This window comes from Agelaius tricolor, unplaced genomic scaffold, assembly GCF_023055355.1.
Source record: "Agelaius tricolor isolate 1412-34295 unplaced genomic scaffold, bAgeTri1.0.p SCAF_10, whole genome shotgun sequence".
Lineage (NCBI taxonomy): Eukaryota > Metazoa > Chordata > Aves > Passeriformes > Icteridae > Agelaius > Agelaius tricolor.
The window spans coordinates 3,886,551-3,911,641 of record NW_027269270.1 but is presented as its reverse complement, the minus strand read 5'-3'; the positions used below and the strand labels follow the sequence as shown (position 1 = coordinate 3,911,641).

At 41.3% G+C, this 25,091-nt stretch overlaps 1 protein-coding gene across 1 annotated transcript in view; it reads right to left on the bottom strand.

Annotated features, from left to right (window-relative positions):
* ZNF804A (zinc finger protein 804A) overlaps positions 1-25,091 on the bottom strand; it is a 147,776-nt gene that overhangs the window by 7,629 nt on the left and 115,056 nt on the right. The window contains exon 3 of the mRNA XM_071434441.1: positions 1,538-1,668. Coding sequence (XP_071290542.1) covers positions 1,538-1,668 — 131 coding nt within the window. The remainder of the gene's footprint in view (positions 1-1,537; positions 1,669-25,091) is intronic.

Here is a 25,091-nt window from a genome sequence, read left to right as displayed (position 1 = left end):
AATTTATCACTGTCTACTTCTGTTCTTCATTTCATGTCCTCTTCCCATCTGTTCTATTTGACTTAATAGGAAGAAAAGAGAAGAGGAAAAAGTGTTTAAGCTGACAGTTTTCCAGGATCCACAAAAACTGCTCAGCACTAGGAGTAATGGACCTATGTTAAAACAATTTGTTTGTTTGTTTTAGCCAAATCACTCTGTGTTACAGTGCAGAGCAATATTCACTGACGAGTCACTGGTAAAACTTTCAAGAGTCATTTAGGACCCCAAGAAGTGCTGAGATGAAGAATAATGTCTTTACCCTATAGGTCTAGAAATTAAGGTAGAGGTTTTATGAGAAAGGGATTCCTCATGAGAATTCCTGCCTTGCCCACTTCTTTATAAATTTGAAATATATATTAAACCCACACACAAATCCTTTCTTTCACAGAATAAAATGGTGACTTTTACAAAACCAGCCTAGAAAATGCCAAAAAAATCCTACATGTCTGTTTATGTCACACCTCTAAGGATGCAAAGTGATAGTAAATACCAATTATGAAATAAATAAATTAGGCTCAGATAGAAATTCTCCTTCAGGAAAAAGCAAGAGGATATTTAAAAAAAAATGCCAAATAATCCAGAAACAACAAAGGCTTGCAAAATCTGTGCTTCGGGAGCATGGGAAAAGGAAAACAGTAAGTTCCTCTTTCCTCTTTCTCATGCAATATGCAAAATTCAAGTTTTGGAGCATGTTTAGGGGGAATGATATCTAATATACTCAAGTATATTGGTTGGACTTCTCTGTTAGTTCATGTTGGGGTGGGGGGAAGGCTGAATAAAGAGAAAACATTTGCACATGAGCATCTACATTTTTTCTTTCTTTTCTTCTCCAGAGATTACACTGTGACAGGTACGTATATTTTCAGTGGCTTCTCAGTGTCAGAACTTTGTCATATTTTGAGAATTCAGTCACAACAAGCAAGCTCAACTCTAATTTCAACAGCCTGCCTAGACACAATACTAAAAATGTACGAGCAGCAAGGAGTCACTTTTGCAGAGGGAGGTAAACACTCTGCTGAGCAGGGGAGAAAGAAGCATTTACCTTTTAATATAAAAAATCTGGCTATTGAGATCTAAAGCTAGGTTTCTGGATGCTTTCCCAGGCGAGCGTTTTGAAAACTAAATCGCAGAGATCTGTTACATCCTAGAGAGACAGACTGTGTTCCTCACCTCATCAATGAAGTAGTGTCAGCCTGCAAATGCATGACCTAGTTCACTCAGCTTTCAACCAAAGTGCCTGGGTTTATGAAATATATATGAAACACATCTTTTTTTAAACTAAAAATATGTGTCATTTTAGCTCAGCTGAAAAAGCAGTGTTAAACATTCATTCCTGCACACAGTGTGAATCAAATACTGTGCACAGAATGCTTCCAAAACGCCCTAAAAACTCACGTGTGTGGCTACAGCCAGGGGTCTCCTGCATCCCACAGCATCAGCAAACAGTGGAGGGCTTATTTAAAAGTATTTTTTGCTGTTTGAGCAGCTATGGACTTACCAGGTTCTCTCTTTCCTTAGCTCAGCTAGCTTGTGCAAACGTTGAAGAGCTTTCTCCTGTTTTCTTTCATCTTTTCGTGACTTAGATGCTACATTTCGAGCAAACTCCCTCTGTTTCAGCTCCTTCAGCCTCTGCAAGAAACAGCCACATAAATGCACATGAAAACCCCTGGGATGAGAAACATTTTCATGGCTCTTACTTGCTGCTAAGTGCCCACAGCATGAATTATTCTGAACCTAACCATTCAACAAATTTCAGGATTTCAAGGGAATAACCAAAATACCTAGAGGTGCTAGAGACAGGTTAGCCAGGATAGAGACAGCCTAGTAAATTTTACTGTGGCTTTTGTCATGCTGTAGACCAGCCTCAGTAGGATGAGGCAAAGTTCACCCAGAATTTTGTTCATGATTCCTCCCCAAAACATTCCCCACAAGTTTTTGAGATTTCAATAAAAAACGAGACCAACGCAGGTACTTTTCTGCAAAGCCTCTCAAAAGCCTGCTGACCCCCCAGATGACAATAAATGTGGAATTTTTCTGCCCAAGATGCTGGGCATGGCACTTGTCACTGCTGCTCTGTGGAAGCTCTTCAAGCTCTTCCCTTCTTCAGGGATCCTCAAGCTCTTCCCTTCAGCCCACCACGGTCCCTCTGGCCCTGCCCTGCCATATTATCACCATGCCAACACCTGCAGAGCTCCTGTCCTGCCATCCCAGGCATTATCAGAGCTGTTAAAGGGTCCTGACCCAGCAGGGATCTCCAGGGGATGCAATGGACAGAGAAGTGTTGTGCTCTGAAATGGGGAGATTGTCCCTTGGAAGGAGCCTGTGTCTCCTGCTCTCACTGCTGTCTGACACAGCAGTTTGACAGATACCAGGGAGAAACCCAGGATCTCATGGGATTTTATCTCCAGCTTGCTTCCTTGGAGGGAAATGGAAGTGCTCAGCTCTGATTCTCCACACAAAAAGGGAATCTCATTTTCTTTACATCACAGAAGGACAATATGCAGGGGCCTCCCTGTTCCTCATGTCAGCAAAATGTACTCCAGTAGGTCCCAACCCCACCTGGTCCTCAGTGTGCTCTGATTATGGATCACAGCCTGATGGCATCATCTCACAAAATCATCATCTCACAATTCTGGGAAGAACCCAGTAACTTGCCACCCCCTTTTAGTGTCCAGGGCTAATGACTGGCCATAAACAGTGGCCACAGAGATTTGTAGAAGCAAAAACTCTTACCTTCAAATTGTTTGAGGGGTATCGAGAGCTTTTGTTACCACTGCTGGCACACATAATGGATACACAGAATACAGTTTGCAAAACACTGTCAGCAGCGTCCTCCTGCTCTTTCTCAACTCTTTTCATTTCACCCCTTTTGTGAATTTTTCTTTCCCCTATTCACAGAAAAACACCTCACACACACCAGCTGGCTCTAGGGGACACATGGCTGAGTTTTAGGTGGTTCTGCAAGGGGCAGGCAGTTGGACTCCATGATCCTTATGGGGCCAACCCAGCTTGAGATATTCTAAGAATCAGTCACATACTGAATTAGTCTTTGCCATTCTGGGTGATGGTAAGACTACTTGGGCAGCCCATTCAATGCCAAGAAATAAATATGGAGAAACATGCAGAGAAAACAAACTTGCAGAAAAATATGACTGCCACTCTCTATGTTCAAGTTTTGTATTCTTTTCCAAATGCCTGGATATCCTTGATAGATAGAGAAAAATAATCTGAAACATAATCACATCTTCCACCATTTATATTTTCTAAATATCAACATTTTCTACTGATATATTTTTTTTTTATTGTGCTAATACAGTGTAAGGTTATAAGTACACTCAAAACTAGATATATGATATCTGTTTTTCCCAGAAAAATAATACTTGAAGTGTGGAGCATCTTTGTTGAACACATCTTACCCTTGTGCTCCCCTGTTTTCCTAGACAGCATGATACTGACCCTGCCTCCCACCAGCCACTCATGAAACCTCAAGTACTCCATTTCATAGGCAACTTCTGAGTACTCAAAACACAAGGGAAGAGATGAAATTTGCTCCTTCCCCTTCTCACCTCCAGCCCTTGGCACTTAAAGAGAGGATTTAATTGCATTTTGCGGAGCTCAATATTTTTTCAGGGTTTTTTTCCCCCTCCAGTGCTAAAGAAAGAAGAAAGTGAGAAGTAAGGGAACAAAAGGAAGATAATAGGGTGCTGTCTCGCACAGTTAAAAAGGAGAAGCTGAGGTGTATACAAATCCATAATCACCTCCCAGCTGCAGTACTTTTCTGTAATTACTGGGATGATTATAATTACTGATTTGAGTCTGACCAGATTCTGAACCCTTTAGTCTTACTGCTAAGTTAGCAGCACTCCATGCCTGCTCTCAATTTTAAAGGAATTAAACTGTTCCCCTTGGATGGCTGCAAGTAGGTGTGGCACAAGTTTGGTGTGCTCAGCCTCTGCCTGATCTTGTCTTCTGGAGAACCCAGAGCTCCCCTTCTGCCACCCTCCCTTTCCTGCACAGAAAACTGGACTTGGGGCTTTGTTTCTTTTCTTCTCACAACTGGCATCTCAGTCTTTCATGGAGTGCTTTAACAACCTGCAAAGATTATACCATGGCAACTCCTGAGGCCTTTATTCTGCAAATTCATGTCTAAGTGGAATTCCTCCTAGTTCTAAACCACAAGGCACGCACCTGATGTTTCAAAAAAACAAAAAAGCTATTTCCTTTAAATAAAAGATCACCTAAATTAGTAACTGCATCCCCTCCATTTTTTCTTTTTTTTTTTTGATATTGTAGCTATTTTCTGCTTTGGTTTTTCAGCCATGTGATGAACTATCATCACCTGCATCCCCTTACTGCACTCAGTCATGCTCAGGATTGCTGGCACTGCATTTATGCTGCCCTCAGTTGGGCAAAATCATTGGTTTCACTAGAATTATGCAAATGAAAATGAGATATTACCCAAGCATACCATTAGTCAATGCATTCTTAGCATCAGAGGGACCTCCCTAGAGTTGTTCAACGTAAATAGCAGCAATAGAAAAACAAGTGTGACTTCTTCCTATAAACCATCTTTTCCTTATCATTTTTCTGCCTTTGCATGTGGCAGAGCAGTTCACTGATGCTAACTTCAATAGCAGTTTAATGCCTGTTATGCTTGGATTTTTCCATGGATCAGTAGGCCAATAATTAGCAGCCAGGGATACTGTATTGAATTCCCTCCTGCATTTCCCCCTGCTTACAAAGCAGCTCAAGAACGTGTGTGACCCAGCCAGCAGAGTTCAACCAGCAGTGCACAATGAATAATTAAATGACATTTCTCCAGGAGACCTAAATGCCTTCATCATTATCCTGATACTCTGCATTGCCACGTTGGAGGTGCAGAGCACGGAGCCCTCGGCTTGCAAATGACTTTGCCCAGCCTGAAGGGATGGGAAGCCTGACCCTGATTCTCCAGCCTTGTAATGGTGATCCTGCAGCTGGGCTGCTTTCCCTGGGGCAGCAGCTGGATTATTTTAACAAATCTAACAGTGACACAGGGCCTGAAGCAGAAATATTCCAGCTATTTCTAACAGGCTCAGCCAGGTATCTTAGCGCACACCCGGTGCGCCGTGCTGCGATGAGGCTCCTCAGCCCTGATGGAAAGCAAGAATTTTACAGAATCCTGTATAGCTATGCATGGGTGAAACTTGCCATGAGGTGGCCACAGGAGCTCCAAATGCAGGTGTGGCTGCACCTGTCAAGGAGGACAAGTGTAAGAAACATCAAGGGAATCCTAAGAGGATTTCCACCAGGACCCCGTTGTTCCTGGTCCCTTCACGTCACCCTTGTCTTCCCCATCCACCCCATTACACAGTTCATTTCAGCACACTGCTTTTCAAAAAAGTTCCCCAATGCTGGATTTCCTAATTATGAGTTTTCTAATTCTCCCCTGCATTTTAGAATAGAGAAGCCACAAGCCCAGATTCTGCCACCAAAGCCAGGTGCCTGAAAATCCCCCCCTAGATCAAATCCTCTAAAAACCAAAGACACATTATGGGATTAAATGCACCTTTTATATCATTATTACAAGCCTTTTGCCACCCTGAAAACTGGCAGTTGGCTTTTTTTTTAAATTTAATCTCAAGATTTAAACTCTTGTAGCAATAACTCTTTAAACTAATAGACCTCCAAAACACAGAGAAAGGCATTTTTATATTAACAAATAGACATATTTATATATGTAGACATATAAATACCATGTTTATATTGACAAATAGACCCAGGACAACAAAAGAACATAAAGGCTGAACAGTGAAACCAAATGTACGTGAATATTAGGGCATTAAGGTGATAAAATGAAGGGCAGAAAAAAAAACCCCACCCTCAAATAATTTCCTAATTTTGAACATATGACTTAATTTTGTCAGAACTGACTCTGAAGAAAAGCAGTGAGACTTTTAACAAAAGTTCATGAGACTGAAGGGGAAGTCACAGCAAGCATCAGGATTGATACAGGCTCTCTCTGTGGTGCTAATATCTCAGAGAAAAAACAGCCATCCCAGCAGCACAGAGGCACCATCTAAGGACTGCTTATTCAAACAGGCTCTCATAAACCACCCCTGCAAAGCTTACCCAGGAACAACTTTAACGGGGTTAAGAACCAATGGGAACAGTTTTTATAATAGCAGGAGTCAGAAAGATGCCTGTCAGGGGATTTTAGGGCAGTGCAGTTCAGATATTATTATGCTAATTCACTTTTGACCTTAGATTAACAATTAAATTATGTGGACTTTTACAATGCTGAAAATATGTAGCCATAAATTCATTTTCGGATCAATGGAAGTATAAAATTACAGAATTTAACAGCCATGACATCAAATTTTGATGCTTTACTGCCTTCTCACTTTATCAGGAAAAATGACTGTATCCCCAGTAGTCACTAAATTATTATTTTATGTGATTTTAGCTTTTAAAAATAACTCATCAAAATAAAAGGCCAAGCCCACTCCTTCTCCACCTGCCCAGCCAGCAACAGGCTGGGATAACAAAGACATGGGATATTCAGTGCTGCATGTGCATCCCAAGTCCAGCAGGAGCTTCCCCAGGCCCTGTCCTTTCTATAACTCCAAAAAGGAGCTGAACTCCAGTGCAGCTCCTTCCTGCCCTTCAAAAATTTCCTAATTACCTAAACATGGGTTGGGAGTTCAGCAGTGTGGTGGAAGCGAGACAAAATTGGCATTTGGATTTATTTAAAAAAAAAATCTCTTCCCTCTCAATCCGTACATGATACAAAATCTATATTAAATAAAGCTAATTTTTTGCCTGTGTTCAATTTGTTGGTTTTTTTAAACTTCTATCATATGCAATGAGTATTAATGAGAGTGTTTCTTAGCTTCCAAAGATGATTCTAGAAGCTGTGGATATTTCCCCTGTCTCAGTGCTGCAGGCAGGAACCCCCTGCTAGCAGAGATGGGATGCTGCTGCTTCCTGTGAATTATGGTGTGGCAGACAGAGTGACAAGAACTCATCAGATAAACACTTGTCACACCAAACCAGATTAGTGTCTCTCACAAAGAGGATCGAGCTTAATCAATTATAAATAATAACTGACTAGAACACAGCTCATGTAACACCTGTAAGCGCTCAAATGGGGAATGAAATATGCCATTTAAAGCAGAAAACATTGCTTACTAAGATGTAAAATGCACATCTTTTCCTTGCCTTCAGTGGTTTGTGAGAGCAGATATATATATTTTTAATATATATATATTTAGATATGAGAGCACATGTGAGAGTAAATTATAAATGTAATATAAATTATACTTATAATTTAATATAATAATAGTAATAATAATAGTAATAATAGTAATAGTAGTAATAATAGTAATAATAGTAATAATAATAATAATAATAATAAATATTTTACTCTTCTGCAGCTGGAGACCCCTTCACACAGCACAACAGGGCAGCATCTCCTTCCTTGTGCCCTGGTGTTCAATTCTACATACTTTTCACGCCAATATATTTCATATTATCATTATTATTATTACTATTATTATAAATAAATTCTCCTTTTGTAAAGATTAGAGGAAAAAATTAAAGCTCCTAGAAAACAATACTATAATACCCAAAGAATTTACCCTGCTAGTGGTGCAGACCTTCCCTACACAAGGCACGTTATTTCCACAGAAAGGAGAAATTAAAAAGAAGAAGTGAGCTAAGGAAGACATTAATAGGCTTTCTCCCTTCTTTTTCATGCTGCCACCATGGAATTAATTGCTGTGATGGGTTCCTGAAAGAGACAGGGAACAAGGGGGTGTTTTTAACAGCTCTCTATGGGGAGCTGCTGATAACAGTAAGGGAAAGCTTCCTGCCAGGGGAGGTGGCACCAGGAGATGCCACCACGAGGGGCTGGGGCATCTCCAGCCCTGCAGAAATTCCAGAGTTGACCATGGAAAGCCCCATTTACCTGACCTCGTCTCCACTCCTCCCAAACACCATTTGGAGGATTTCTGTGCAGGAGCCACCTCCTCACATTGTCAGTGTATGGATCACACTGGCCACTCACTTTGCATCTAAGAGGCCTTTAAAAAATAAAATTAATCTACTGCTTGCTTAGTAATGACTTTCAGTTTGTTCCAAGTTAGGAGCTGCTTCTGCCCGCCCCTGGCTATGGCTGTTTGCATCTCAGGTTGAGCTGCAAAATTTGAAACTTTTCCTAAATACCAAGAAGCCCACAACTTTGCAACAGAGGCACATTGTAAATGATGAGATGATAAGCCCTCCAGATGACAACAAATAACATACAGGCTGTGAATAATCCTTTTCCCCTTGTATTTCTACCACAGATTGCAGCCATTCCCTCCTGATGGTCTTTTAATATTAGAAGAAATCTAACACACTCATGGTTATATGCAGGATTTAAAAACAGCAAGTCCTTGGAGCCCATAATATTCCTGAAAAGGTTGATTTAGTAGATGTGAAACTGCTCTTTTTCTAGCAAAAATATGTCATGAGCATCATCCCAGACTGGGAAGGAAGTGGGGATGAATTCAGAGGGAAGGAAGGTTGGTATTGCTTTACTCATCCATCATGGGCCTGATGAGAAAATGAGATTCCTCATGACTCACAAGATTTTTCACTGACTTGAAATGAATTGATGTGATGCAAATCTTATCAAACTACTCTAAGTTTCTCATGAGCACACTTGTAGGATACACAGTAGTACACTTTGTTGTGCAGTCTGCAAAAGAGAACTGTTGAGACAGCTCTTCCATTTAAAACCTACCAATATATAAAAAATACAAGTATTATGTTATACAACTCAAAACTCATATTGATCCTTTCTAATTTACTAATATAAAGACTGAAATTAATTTTTCATGAAACATAATTAGTTTTTGAGACTACACACTTGTGTTGAAGCATCTTGTAGGGCGTCTCAAGTTAGATTTTCCTACCTAACTTTACGGGGGAAAAAAATAAATTACTGTTGAGCTTAAAATGAAAAGCAAAACCTAATGAAAACATTACTGCTTCAGAATTATGAGGAAAATCAGAACATTAAATATTTTTCACAGTTGCACCTGTAAGATACATGAAAGCTAGTTATCCTTGATGAATATCTCACTAATTACCCTTGATTGTGTAACTGCAAAAGATGTACAAGGGAGCAATAGAAGGGAAAAGAAATTTCTTAGCTCGTTTTCTTTTCTTTCTCAAATTATCTGCCAGGAACAAACACATACTTCGTTATGGGATGATTAATGCTCTTCCCAGCACAAGAAGCCTCCCTTGGTTTGACACCCTTCTGGTGCCTGTGCATTTCTGCTCCTCTCCAGCATCTCCTGCTGCAGGATGCAGATAGCACTGTGACAAATAACAGGTTATGAAGCATAAATTAACACCTCTGTTGCCTTTGTTTTAAGATAACTGCGCTTTTCTGAAGTTGACTTAATGGCTGCAGTGTTGCCATTGTGCAAAAACATTGTTTGAAGCCTGCAGAACTGCTGAGCCTTGCACACTGAATATTTCACTGTGATAGCTCCTAACCACGTGTGTAACAACAGCCTGGGCTTACTGCAAGCTGCAGGGTATTTTTTTGTTAGCTTCAGCAGAAATCAGCTGAATATTCCATAAATATTAAGGACACACGAAGGAAACAACACAGAAGTACAGAATTAGCATCTCACCTATCAAAATAATTTTACCAGATAATGAAAAGAGCATGAAGCTGACACAGGCTTTCTACATCTGGAAACTGGTTACAGAGTCTGTAGTTTAAAAGTATTTATTTTAATAATTCTAGGCCTGATTATACTTCTTTTGAAGTCAATGGGCAAACTCCTGCTGAGCTCATGGGGAGAAGAGGTTTGAAATTCACCATGAAAGTTTCCAGCAACACTTAAGAAAGCTTCCTTAGTCACAAAGATTAAATACAAGATTGGTACACATCATTTCTACAAGGGTCACTTCCCAGTTACCTCCCCTTCTCCTGCCATTTAGGGTTCTAATTTAAAAAAACCAAACTAAAACCACATGCAATGTTGTAAGTTCTGACAAGAAATGTTTATTCCTAGCACTGTTAGAGAAAAGGGCTGAACTCCAGCTCTCCCCAGGTGGCTGCAAGTGTGGGGTGCCCTGAGCAGCCACTGCTCCTCTTCCTCTTCAGCTCTGCAGAGACAAACCAGCATGGACCATCTCAGACATCAGGTGCCATTCCCTGGCCCCACCATCCCAATGATCTGGTAAAATGATCCACCACTATTCCTTTCACGCCAGCAGCAAAGTTTATGCATCCAGAATGAACTTTCTGAGCATTGCATATGCAATATTTTCTAATTTGACTTTACTGCAACCAAAATATTGATTTAAGGAGCCACTGCTTCCTGATATTTTCAGGTGGGCACCAGTCACTGAATGAGAAATAATGATTTGTGGGGTTTTTTTTTCTGGCCAGTTACAATTTTCTATGCATAAATACTGACAGCTCCACAACATTTCTTCTCAAGTCTATCCAGAGAGCTCTGAGCTAATGGAAAAAATCCCTGTCTGATCAGCATTCATATTCCATCAACCATTTCACAGGAGCAGCCACTTCTTCACCAAGAAGTCCTCTCAGAGGAAGGTCACCTCTACACCTCTTTGGAGAGGGAAAATTGGATTTCCCTTTAGAATGGCTCTGCAGTGGGATTAGGTTACAAAATGGATACTCCCATCAGCACACGAGATTGGATGGCTCAGCTGTTAAAGCTGCTTTTTGCTCATTTTGGAGACCACTCTGCTGTTTTCTGCATGAATAATGTACTTGGCACCTCTGAGTTCTTTGAGACCCCATCCAACAGCTCTTCACTGCAGTGCCCTCCAGCACCTTCCAGTGTCCACTGGCATTTATCAGCTTTCCTCTGTGCCCACTGTGTCTGCAGCACTGAAATTCTCTGTAGGATCCTGCTGCTATCCTGACTCTTACTCCATTCCTGGCTGCAGGAGGACACAATACCCTTTCTACAAGCAAATTAAAAATTGATAGCAGACATTTTCAGTCTGTGTTTTCTAGTTTCAGCCTCTTTGGTCACTGGCATTTTAGGAAAGTCTGCCACAGAGACTGAAATGAACCCACCAAACCTTAAATCTTTCCAATCTCCACAAGGTGCACAGTGACCAAAAAAATGAGGGATTAATATTTACAGTTAGGTCTTCTAAAGGTTATTTCCCATAACCTTTGAAGGATACACTAATAACTGATGGGCTGAAGGAGACACATGAGTTCCCCCAAAGTGAGCTCTTTATTTTAGTTCTTTATGTCAGAGCTAAATCACAATCCCTTTCTCATACCAGTTTTATGCTGGATCACTGAGCCATTTGAAACCTCTGCTCACAAATTGCTCCTCAGCAGCAGGATCTGGTCCTTGCCACCATTATCCCAGGACCATGACAAGCTTCCTCAAAGAACATAAATCTGACCAATGGAAACTGAGACAAGAATGAGCCTTTGCTAATTTTGACACATCTCAGCCACAGCAAAGTGGCACAGACAAAATCTTAGTTATCCTTAAGCCGACCTGTAATACTATACACACAGAGCCCTTGGAGGGAAACACCAGATTACAGAAGAATCTTAAATATAAAGGCTGCATCTTGCAAGGAAAGGCATGTCAGGATTTGATATATGTTTGCAGTTTCAGTGATGCACATGAAGTGTGTTGCAAAGTAACTCTGTAAAAACACCACTGACATTACCATGAAAAAAAAAAATTAAAAAAAAAGATGTTGGGCCAGCAAGTCTGTATTTATGTGTATCTTTTACTGCCCCAGTTCTTCTGCAGAGTGAAATGTTAGCAACTGCAGAGCAGGGATGTGTGCACCACCATGCTATGTTAATAAAGTGCTCCTTTAATTATCAGTAAAGCACAGCTTGGAGGCTGCTGTGGGAAACCAGGGCTGTAACAGACTGTGACAGAGACTCCCAAAAGGACCAGCACAAGTTCACAGCAGGGGCCTTGAATGTGGAAGGAATGGGATGGCAGCAGGGTCCCAGAGCTATAAACAACTCACTAATGCTACATTGCTGCTTGCTACAGGAATGCAACTTTAAAACATGGGTAAAAGTGATTTCAGGGATAAAAAGGAAATGAAGCCATGGTGAGGCCACATGCAGAGTGCTCTGTCCATCTCTGGGCTCCTCAGACAAGACAGACATGGAGCTCCTGGGGCAGGTCCAGTGGAGGGTGACAGAGATGATGAAGGGACTGGAGCATCTCTCCTGAGGTAAGGCTGAGGGGGCTGGGACTGCTCAGCCTTTAGAGGAGGTGAGGAGGAGCCTCATATCCCTGCCTGCCAGTGCCTGCAGGCATGTGTGAGAGGATGGACCAGGCTCTGCTCCGCGGCGCCCAGCAACAGGACAAGAGGAGTGGGCACCCAGTGATGCACACAGAGCTCCACCTGAACGTGAGGAAGAACTTCTGTCCTGTGCAGTGACCAAGCACTGAGCAGAATTCCCAGAGGGGCTGTGGAGTCTCCCTCACTGTAGATATTCCAGACCTGTGCCACGTGGTCTGGGATGACCCTGCTTGGGCAAGGAGGTTGGACCAGATGGACCCACTGTGGTCCTTTCCAACCTCACCCAATCTGGGATTCTGGGGAAAAAGCCTCCAGCATAAGTAAAAATTATTATATATAGCAAATTTGACTTTTTGGCAATTATCATGAAGCACTGGATAAATAGCAACTAAGTGGAGCATGTATTTGTGCTAGTAAATACATAAAAATATCCCCAAATAGACCTGAGTGAGGAGAGAGAAACCATCAACATTAACTTCACCTTTTTCCTGGCACAGAGGGGACCAACACCACACTCCCCCACATGAAGAACTCACATTGCTGACAACTTGCAATGACACCTCCCTTTTCTTCTTCAGGAGGACCATTAACACCAGAAAGGAATCAGACACTAGAGAGCTTATTATATCTGTATCATTATCAGCAATGAGCCCTTATAATTAGATGATCTGGACTCTAAGTGCCTGTATGATCATAATTGGCCTAATAATAATTCTTCCTGTTAGGACTTTTGTTCAAGGTAAACTAACAAATTCCTGGCTCTGCATGCTGGGTGTGTTTCTTTCGCCCCCATAAGTGCAGGAGGTTTTTGGCTGGGTAAAACCTCCCAGCCTTGAGGAGCACAGGGCAGAGCTGCTGATGGCTACAGCAGGTCCAGCTTTCTGTTTCAACACAACCCAGAAGGAATTCATTGCAATATTTCTCTACCTCAGTCAGATATGAACCTATCAGGAGATAATTTGCCCTTGATTAAGAATCACCAGGAAATTAAGAAAAACAATAATTAACTAATAACGTAAAGCTCATTACCGAACGGAAATGCGCCCAAATCTCAGTCCTAACGGCAGAAAGCAATTCCTAGGGAAAACTGACATGAACCTGTTGCTCCTTCTCTTTGCAACAATGACAGCAAGGATAGAAATCCATCCACTTGCATGAGACAGGCTCCAATTTGCAAGCAAGACAGCACAGGGCACTACCTACAGCACTGAACTCTGAACTGCCACAAGCTCAAGGTTTGATGAAAAGAAGAAAAAATAGCCCATAAAAAGCCATCTATCTGGCACATAAATAACAGGGGCAATTAACTAGGTGGACCTTCTGTATATCTCAGCAGAAGACAGATTTAAAATGTTTATACTCCATGTGAAGGTATTTCTGGATAAAGCATTGCCACAGAAAATGGAAAATAAGAGCAGAAGCTTTATCATCTCAAGGTCAATGTAACTGTATGTTTACAAAAGTTTAAAAAGTGCCTCCCTCTCTTTCCCTGCAGCAAACTCAAAGAAACAAAGTACTCAGCAACTAAGAACCACCGATGAGAGCTGTGAAACCCTTGCCCTCTCTTCCTGCAAAGACAAGGAAAGAAAAAGCAAGAATCTTACTGTAAGAACTCCCAGCCCTGCAAACAAACCTCTCACCATCCTCAAGGAGCACCACACAAGCACTGCTAGAGCACTCCACAGTTAATAAGTATTTACAGACCCAGATTCTCTGCTTTTGCACAAGATTTACACTATTGAATTGAAACAGGTGTCTTTGCTGGTCTTTAATTTAGCAGGAGCACACTGTGAGTGACCTCCCTATTTTCCTTCCTGATTCACCAAAGTAATTGTATTTTTATTTTTGTCATCTGCACAATCTTTTTCTTTCTTGAAAGTCTTATGGGCATTTTTAGTGAAGAGCAGAGGAAAACCTTTTCACAAATTTGGGTTAAAATTTCTTTATGTACTTTTCCTACAAATAGCTATAGAAATACAGAGGCAAATCATGACATTTCTTTCTATCCTACCAAAACTTTGGTTGTTTTCTCCACAGGTAATCTCCCATGGAAATGTAGATATTTTAGATACCTGTTCCCAGTCTTCACAACATCCCTTAAAAGCAGGCTGGGCTCAAATTTTTACTTCTGCCTTAACATTGCCACATTCCTGCTTCAAGATTTTCATCAAAATGCTGCAGTGCCTCTGGGCTGAGATAGGGGAAAAAAACCAACCAAAAAACAGGAAGACACTTGTTTTCTTCTTCCACATACTCTCCCTTTTTTTGCAAAATTGCCACAGATGATGCTTAGGAAAGCTTTACAAAGACAGCACACTTTTCTCTCCACACATTTTGGATTTATTGTTGGAATTCTCTCTCTCTCAATGCCATCAAATTGACTCATCCTTCATGAAAGTCTCGAATCCATTCATCAAAATGTCATCCCCCAAAACTGTTTCTTGCCTGCTCGTGCAGGATACCACTACACAGTCACAGAGAGACTCAGAAAGGCTCAGGGAATTCATCAAGTTACAAAGCTTAGACAGCTCCCGATCAGAACTTATAGACTAGCTCTAACACAAATATAAACACATTAAAATGCCTTCCAGTTACAGCAAAAAGCACAATTCAGCAGAATTTAAGTCTGATTTGAGACTAAGGATGGGCTGCAACCCCCTGGCCCTTTTCACATTGTCCTGCCTTAACACAGGCACAGAGATCAGCAAAGCCATAGATCACTCCCAGAATAAGGCAGGACAACAGCTCAGTTTCATCACTCCAAATATTTCTTTTTTTCAGGGTCACTTCCCATTTCACCATTCTGCAAAAGCAGCACCAGAGCCTGGTTTGTGCAGCAAAACCTGCACCTGGAATTGGTAGGAGCTTCCCAAATTTTGAGGAAGCAGGTCCCCAGGCGAGCTGCTGGCAGACATCTAAAGCTCAATTCTTGATCCCACTGCCCAAATTTGTATTAAAGGAAATAACTGGCAGGAAAATCAGTGCAGATGGAACTAAAGTAATAGCTACTTAGTTTTAATAAGTTGGTTAAAGTTCTGTAGTGTTTTCTTTTATCACTGAGACTTATTAATGTATAACACTTTGCTGCATAAATTGAATGGAGTTATGCCTTGAACCTACACCTTCCCCTGAGGTCTCAGCACTTGTTTCCCCTCTAAAATTTAAGAAGGATAATCAGATTCTGGGTAAAAATTTCCTTTGTGAAGAAAAAACATATTTTGTGTAGATATAAAAGACAAGGACTGCTTAGGTTATTTTTGCATAATTTAAAATACCTCTTGCATTAAAATATCAGTATTTAGCAGTGTTAAATCCACAAGCTTTCATTCAATCAGTAAAGAAGGTGAAGTGCAAGAACAAATTCCCCGAAAATTTAAATTTGGATCTTTGGCTCCCCACCAGAGGTTCAGAGCCTTCCCTGAGACAGCACACACACTCAGCTGCACCTGACAGCAGCACCAGGTGAGTCTATTCATCAAACTCACACACACACTGCAGCAGTGGGAGTCCCCAGCAGCTCTCCCTCCTGAAACCAGAGCTGGGGCTTTCCAGCAGGCAAGCAGGAGTCTGATCCAGTCCCAGGCAGCAGCCTCACGCCCTTGCAAGCAGATGCATTAGCAGAGCTGTGACTCGCTGCCTTCTTTCAAAATGTGTTGTGGAACAAATCTCGTGGGCCTACAGGGGGGACACATCACTCTGATGCTGCAAACTCCCTGCTCTGCCTGGGGCAGTATCACCAACAATAAATCATCCTGCTGGAATTCCTGCTGACCTCCAAGACACCAGCTGGTGCCCTGTGCACATCTGCAATCTGTGACCTGATTCCTGCTCAGTGCCACTGCCTCTTCCATTTCCACCCTGGAAGAATTCTCCAGCCAGTGACACATTACAGAAGAGCCTAATGGCTCTGTCCTCCACCAGCAAATAGGATGTAACATTCAATAAAGACTCAGTCATGATACTTTTTATATCCATTCACATGTAAAATAGTTGATCCTTCCTCTCTTGTGCAGCTCCTCAGCTATTTCTGATCTGTCACAATGGCCCTCTGAATTGGGTTTGCGATGGACAAGTCTTTCATTTCTCAACCTTAATACTGAAAGTAATGGGAGAACCTGGGGTAAAAGTCATATTTTCTAAGAACTGGTGCTTCTGGTCCTGGCAGAACTGGTGTTTCTAAGAACTCGTGTTTCTGGTCCTGGCAATTTGGGAAGCCAGAGTTGGCAGCTTGGTTTTGCAGGCTCAGCTCAAGGAGAATATGAAAAGTGAACTCTAATTACTAAGGGTTTTCATAGTTTTGCCTTTCACTCTTGAGGATCCTAAATATAGTTAAATTATTAATTACACCCTCTTAACACAGTCAAGGTACTGAAGAGCAATAGTTTATTGGCCTCTCTTAGTTACTGTGTGATCCCCACATTATTGTAACTTCACCATTTTCCATGGCATGGGGAAAAAAATTCTGATTCTAGAGCATGTTAGAGAAGTCATCAGAAGAACAAAACCCACCATCAAAACACATCAGATTGTCCCAAAAAATATTCTGCTACTACACTTTTAGCAAGTGGAAGGAAAAGCATTGCCTTTAACTTGTATTCTCTCTTCAATGTGATCTGATTAGTGCTGTTCATCTGCTGACATGTAACCCAAATGCACAACCCAGTGATTTCTGGTGGCTCAAGGACTCAGACACAGACAGTGGTATTTTTTCCTTACCAATTCCAATAACAATCAATTCTGTAGTGTTGCAGTGGGGGGTTTTACTCTTGTCCAGGCACCAGGGCTGAAGAGCACACTGCACTAGCAATGGAACACAAGTGCCCTGGGCCCAGGCAGGGGCAGCTCTCTGACAGCGCACACCAATTACACCAAACACAGAGGATGGGAAGAGAAAAAGCCACTGTCAGCAGCTGAAGCTGCAGGGGGGATTCATGTAAGATGATCTAAGTACCTGCCTGGATTTTGGCCAGTGCACAGCTGGAGCTACAGCCCTCCCTCCTCTGCAAGCAGCCTGGGAACTGCAATTACCGTGGTGGTCAAGGTCTCGGGTTTGTATCTCCAAGGCAGCAACTCCATCAGCACAATTATATTGCTCCAGTGCCAGCTGCAAGGAAAATGTGCCACCAGTCTCAGCACCACCATGTCCTGGAGCACATAAATGTTAATTAGCAGCCTTTTTTTAGAAATTATGAGATGCTCTAGTCCTGCACAGTGTGAGATTTGATGAGATTAGAGCACTGGGTGGTACAGCTAATAAATCAGTTTACTGTACAACCTCATTTCTTTAATGAAGAGCAAATACCTGAGCCTCAGTAAAGCAAGAGTCCCAGGTGTACACTTGCTAAGCCAAGTGCTGGATTTAATTTTTTTTTTGCATTCCTCCAGAACAGGGAGCACTGACCTACTGCTCATCATTAGAGAACACTCTCCTGTCAGGGGGTCAGCGCTAAGTGCAAACTTTGATGTCAGAATTAAAAAACATAGAAGAGATGAGTGGCAAGGCCATTATGGGAGAATAACTAGGATAGTTTTCATAAGGGAATAACTTTTAAAAGCTGACAAGAGCTGTCAAGGTGTCAGGCCTGGAGAAGAGCCAGCACAATTAACATACCCTAGGCTTCAATCTACTAGACGGGGAGAAAGCAGATTTTATTTTGGACAATTACAAGTTAATAAATGGAAGCCTCAGTTCCTCTGTAGAGCACCCATTAAAGCCTACTAAAGGTCAAAACCTCTTACAGTTCCTGTCATGGTAGGCAACACACTACCATTATTTCATATTTCAAGCAATTTTACTGTCAATGACAGCAGTTACAAATGTGCAGGAAAATATTTTCCTTAGCAGTATACCAGGCACTTTACTCCACAGAAATCATCTGTGCTCCCAGAAGTGACTAATATTTCAAGATTTTTTTATTATGAGCTTGGTGGGGTTTATTTATTTATTTATTATTTTTCCAAGCTGCACAGGAGTGAAAGAGAGCACGAAGAGCTCAGCAGGGGATTCCATCCCACTTCCTTACATCCTCCAGCCACACAAAATCCAGGGAGTGATAGGCACCTACCCAGGGCTCTGCCCCCTCCCCAGCTGTCCTTGTTCCCCTTGCTCCAGCTCCCCATCAAATCCAGACCTGGCACAGCATGCACAGCCAGTCACCTGCTGTGGGGGGCTCACCCCAAGAGTCAACTGAGCTCGGAAATTGCTTCTGCTTTGCTTTACTTCCACTTAAAAAACTAAAAAAAAAAAAATCTAAAAAATTTAAAAATCAGAACAAGAACTGGCTTTGCTTCACCTGCAGCATTGCTCACCCTCTGCAGTGGACCAAGAAAAGAGGAAACACTGCTTGAACCATGTAATTCTCTGTTGCCTTGTTACCAATAAAGAACAGGCCAAGTATCTCCAGGTCAGATGGAGCTGGAGGGGTCTGCAAAGGAGCCCATCCTCTGTGTGCCCACCCATATGGGAAGGCACAGCAGCTCCTGTGGAGCAGGGGATCCCCAGCACTCCATCAGCAGCCAGTGAAGCTGCTCTCCAACAGGGACACACACACACACATGGATTTTTACACCTGTCTTACGCTGAGGCAATAAGAACCTTTCAGACCCAGCACTTTTTTAATACACACTATTTTCTCTCCTGCTTCAGGAAAATGATACAACACTATTTTTGCCTCGTTGATCCTCCTGTTAATGGAGGCAGAGATGAGTCATTAGCTACCCTGGCTTCCCTTTGTTCACAGCCAGGCAGGTGAGCAGAGGCAAAGCAAGATACCTGAGCAGTGCTTGGAAAGAAAATCTGCCACCTGCAGAGTCATTGGGAAAAGACTGGCTGTCATTTAAGACATTATCTAGCATTATTTAAGTCAAATAAACCCCCACATCATCATCCTAAGCCATTTTAAGGCTGCCCAGCTTCCAGCACTACAAATCCTAGTGCTCATTGTAATGAAAGCTTGGCTTGGACATTCACTCCTCCTCACTCTTATTTTGATCTTTTTTATTTAGTTTAGGAAAAAAGTAAAAGGATCCTAAAATAGTCTCAGATACACAACATATTCCTTGAAGGAATTTTGGCATGGGATGGATGGACATCTGCTTCTGGCCTGACCTACTTTTAAGCATCCGAGCACAAAAAATCTCCTTTAAATATTCCCTGTAGAGTACTTCTTTTAGCTATTAATCCCCCAGTGATTTCTCTGAGACTGCCCCTCAGAGACTTGCTTTTTTTTTTTTGTTCTCTTTGAGATCCCAGGTGAACTCAGTTATCCTGGGTCTGGCCACTTGCAGGTGCTGGTCACAAAGGAGTAACTCAGAGCTGAGGTGTCAGCCTTGCAGGCAAAGCAGATGCGAGACAGGCTGGGACTCAAACAAGTTCTCATTCAGTGAGCACATAAAGCTCTCACCCACACTATAAAATTTACCTTAGATGATGTTTTTAATGTGTTTCTCATTATACAATCCATAATTTGTAACCAACCCTATATATTAGGCCGGTGCCAAGCAAAGTGTACTAATTGGGTGTTCCTTAGAAATGCAAAACTGTGGGCATAAAGGAGGGAGGAGAAAGAAGTAAACTGCATCAGCAGCATGTGTTGTACTCTCATCTAAACAAAGGGAAAAAGAAGGATTCATTAAGCAAGAAATGAGTCTTGAAATGGCACAGAAGAAAAGTCTCCTGCTGGGGCTGAGAAGTGGCACTGCAAAGGGAGATGAGAGAGAAGGAGAGGTGGCAGCAGGCTCAGCCTCACAGAACAGAAGAAAGAGAACCACTCCTGATAGCTTGAGGCTTAGTTAGCAAAGACAGAGAAAACTAAGGGTGACTTTGCTAAGCACCATTTTAATGCTTCATTCCCTTTTTTTACTTTTTTTCTATATTGTCCCCTTTGTGAGTGTTAAGAAAGTCTGCAATTATGATCCCTAACCTCCAGTACTGCTGTAACCCTTCTCTGCCATCCAACCTCTTGCTTTTTTCCCCAGCTCTCATTACAAACAATTTGTAAGAAGCAGATATGTTGCTCTGTAGTTATAAATCATGTAGCACAATGAGATCCTGTACCAGATGTGGCATACAGATGACAGTGCAAGCAAGTACTTAACAGTATTTTAAAAATAAATTTAAAAAATAGTTTAAAATAAAAAATTAAAAAATCGGCATTTAAAAAGTTTGAGGTTTTTCATTACATAATTGTTTTCAATTTGGTTGAATTTCAGGGCTGGAAGAGGGAAGGTGAGGGCTTACTTGTGTCCTCCCTTGTTATCATTATGTGTATCAGGACTGCACACCAAGACAGCAGCAGTAAGTGCTATCAGAGAAGCCAGACATTTAAAAGTAGTTGCATTAATCATGAATGAACTTGAATTAATGCGATTTATAATTTATATTACAGTATACCATGGGTCTCTTGCCAGTTCTAATTTAAAAAAAAAGATGCAACCTACTGTTGGAACAGACAATTCAAGGAAAGAAGGATTTCTGCAAGAGGAAGGCATGCAGTGCTTGTATTTATATGGTCTTCTGCAGATTGAATGCCTTAATTTTTTTTTATTTTTATTTTTAAAAACATTCAACCAAAAGACACCCACACTTTAAATCCTGTGATGCTGAACCACTCCTCTGCCATACAGGGAGACTTTGGAAGAAAAAACTGACAAGTCCTTTACATAAGCATTCAGGTTTGTCACAAGGATGCTTGTCAAGAACAAGGCTGGGAGAAAACACAGAGAGAACCAGGAGGTATGTCTGGAAAAAGGGTATGGTATCCATGAGATGAAGGAAAAGCCTCAGCCAATCCAAAACACAAACAGGACAAGGCAGGGCTACATTTTTACCTTTCCTTTTCATTGCCTCTTGAAATGCTCTCCAACCACGGCTACTGCCTGTCTGCCAGCAGGGGACAAAACAGACACACCTCACCTGTCCCTTCAAATGCTCACCTTGTTTAGGCTTTCTTATTTCATTCTTTTGCAGCGTGAGGGTGGGGAAAGATGAAATTCAGAAGCCACTCAGACCCTCCCTGTAGAGCTGTAGCACTAATTGAAAATCAAAAGTGAAGCAAGAGCCAACAGCAGAGGCTCTGCAGCCATTGACTGCATGGGGAAGAAGAGAAGAAAACTCAGAGTTCCTATTTTAGCCTCCACTGAACAACGCTAGAGTGGCTCAGGAACTTGAAGACATGACTGTTTGTAGTAATTAGGCATTTATTAGTAATTGGGCTGCTGCCTGTCCAAGGCTCAGAGCCTTTCCTGCAGAGGACCACGAGGAGCTCACCCCTGGAGCTGCAGCAGCAGGGTCATGGCTGGTGGCAAGAGCTCTGCCACTCCCATGCAGTTTGTTTGCCTTGGCACATCTCCTCACAAAAGGCAGCTCTGATTGCAACGCTCAGTTTCATCAACAGGTCAGAGCTACCACTAAAAAAAGAACAGGCTTTTTTTTTTGAGCTGAATGGAGGGCTGATTTTGCAAGCATCAGCAAAGACTGCAGTAGTTGCCCTAAGAATGACTGTGGTCTGTGCTGGAAAGGTTGCTCAGTTCTTCCCAAAGAAGAATGAGCTCTCACATGGAAACCAGCATGCACGAACTGCAGGGCATGAAGTGGAATACTGGCAGAGCTCCCAGAGGGCAAAAAAAATAACCTGAAACTCTTAAATAGGAAAGTACAAGGTGGCTTTTGCAGGATCAGGCATGATCACTGACATACACCACTTAATTGTTTTAGCAAATTAGATCATCTTGTAAGAAATTGTTCACCTTGAGGGGTCAGAATTTAATATACTACTAGATATGTATTAGCTTTTCCTTCCCTTTATTTTTGATCACTTAACAGCTCAAAACCATGGAGTAACAAAATGCTTTTCATATTATTCATTACTTACAGTTAATCTACTATCTGCTTGATTACTTTCAGGACAGCAGTGGAACTGCATCTAGAATTTCTGAAAACTGCATTAAAGGTATTCTGCTGATTGGTTTGAATTTTGCAGCCATACTGAAGTTTAATTAACTGTGGAAGACTGACTCTGTTAAAGCATAAAGGGAAATAAAAAGCAGTGTTTTTCTTGTAGGTAATTGCTTAGCTGATCTATTGCCTGATACAGCTAAGTGAGTGATAGGTAAACCATCATCTGATCTCCATGCTTGTACAAGTTTTTAATCATTTCTCCCCATCAAAACACTGTATGTCAAAAGACGCATTACAATATGCATGATGCCTCCAAATCATGAACTAAAAAACTGGTTTTTTTCCTGTCTTCAAGTCCTAATTATTCTGTCCATTCTTTTCTTACATGATGAACAGAAAAAAAGTACTTTATTTTGCAATAGTGCTGGCCAAACAGCAGAAACCTGATAGATCCTGATATGGTAAAGCAAAGTTTAAAAATTAACCCCAAATTCTGCTAACTTGCATGAAGAAATTTTCATGAACTGATTTAAAAAGACCAAGTTGGACTGAAATATATATTAATATAGAGTTTGAAATAAAAGAATGAACCCCACAGCAGTACAAACATGTGCCAGGAAAAGGAACACGCAGGATGTATGGAGAAAAAAATGTTTCTTCCTGTCCCTCCCTCCTGCTTTGCATTGGTGCTGTAATTTTTTTCCCCTCACTGAAGTGACAATCTAGATTTGGAAAATAAATGAGCAAAGTGCAGCTGAAAAAAAAAAAAAAACTGTAATTTTTTTTGCATGGAAATTTAATGTTAGTGATTTATTGGGTTATCAGGCTGATCTGGATATTGAAAAGGACAGAAATGAGAAGGCTGCAATAATTCAAAACCAGAAAAAAAAATAAAGAACTGAGGATAAATACTAAGTTTCTTATTTTGCCACAGGCTAAGGCTCCCCCTGGAGTAAAAAACAGGCTCCTGATGGAATCAGTAGTGTCAGTGCATGGGGTTAATATTCTGTTTGCAGGCTGTTAGTGGCACAGATGGGGTATCTACTTCTCTGCTGCATTTGTGTTTGCTCTAAAAACGCTTCTTCAGAAAAAAAATATAAGTCAATTAGTTAACCAAACATTATTACAGAATCGAATTTCCCAAACACGAAAACAGAAAAAGTTACACAGTATCTTTTCTGTTGTAATTACTGTGGCAGGGGCATCGTGATATATCTTTTTTTTTTTTTTTGGTAATGAGAAAACAGAACACTCATTGGCAACAAAACTGGATTTTGCTGGATTAATACTTTACTCAAGACTATCCTCATCTAACCCATCAGTACAAGTTTGGGGGTCAAGAATGCCTAACTACTCTGTTACACTGATAGCCTTCAAGAAGCCAAGTGCTGGGATTAAATTTTATAGGTAAAATAAAAAAAAAATTTTTTTTGTCTTTTATCCAGGAAAGAGTGTGTGAAGTTTCACTCTAAATATACTGAAATATTAATAAAGAACAGAACTTATCTATTTAATTTTAAAATGCATTCTGTAAAGTGGAATAAAGAGTCCCACTGTGTGCTCTGGACACATCCCACATCCCAGAGGAGTGGGATCCTCAGTCTGCCTCCCTCCTCATGGCCCAGAGGGCTCCTGTCACGTTGGCACTTCTGCCTTTCCCTTCACAGTAACAGCAGAAGGCTTTTTGTTTGTTTTCATTATTTAAAGGAGCTGGAAAAGGCAGCATCAAGCCTGTGACAAAGCTCAGCTCCAGTGCTCCCAGCAGTGCTACAATTAATAGACCTGGTGGTGACCATTATTAGCATTAATGCCAGCACAAGTGCTTACAACTTAAAAAAAAAAACAACCCAAAGAACCACCAATCCAGCCACTAAAGATCCATCTTAATGAAAAAAAAAAAAGAAAAATCAAACCAATAGAGTGATGGAGCAGAGTATATGAGGGAGAGGAGGGGCTCATTTCATGGTTGCATGTGCATTACAAAAACATCTACGTATATGAATGCACAGCTGAACATTTGTTTGTGTTCCCTTAATATTTAAAAAGGCTACAAAGATGAGTATGTTCTCCTGAGGGGGAAAAAAAAGAAATATAGGGAGACATGCCAAGTTACATTCTGGGAAAGCAGTAACAGTAAGAAAGGACTACACAGGATCGATTAGAGCACAAAAAGTTTGAATTTCTTCTGTGCTTGGGTAGTTAGGAGTGCTTGCCCACAAGGACACACCAAGATGTAGCTCTCTAACATGAGCAACATGATAAAGTAAGGCAAGGAATATAAAATTTCTTCATTCCAGAAAATTCTGCTGCAAAAAGCCCGACTCTGCTATATTAAAAATATTAAGTCACCTAGCCTCAAAGAAAAGAAAAATAGAAAGATAAATATCCAAATGCATTGCAAATTATTATTTTCACTTGCCAGGAATGAAATAAAATGGCACTGCAAGCGCCTCCCTGCCAAGGTCATGCTCTCTGGGACTGCCCCTGCATCCTGCTGCCCTTCCTCAGTGTCCCTGCAGAAATGCAGCCACCCCTCAGTCATACAAGGCACTTCCCTGATCCAAGGGCAGCAGAATTTTTTCAGGAAATCTCTTATTAGTAAACATTAGCCTGAAATCTGACACACAGCACATGGCTTTTTCTTTTTGCTCATGAAGCAAATCTGCAGAAAATTCTTGAAGCTCTTCAGTTTTTATCCTGTACTAGATCAAAGCATACTGGGCATACTGCTCTAGAAGACAACGGGGTTTTCTGAGAATTGTTATTTCCACATTTCAAAAATTGCATACAACACGTTGCCTCTGGCTCAGTCCAATTCCAAAAGCCCCAGGGGAAG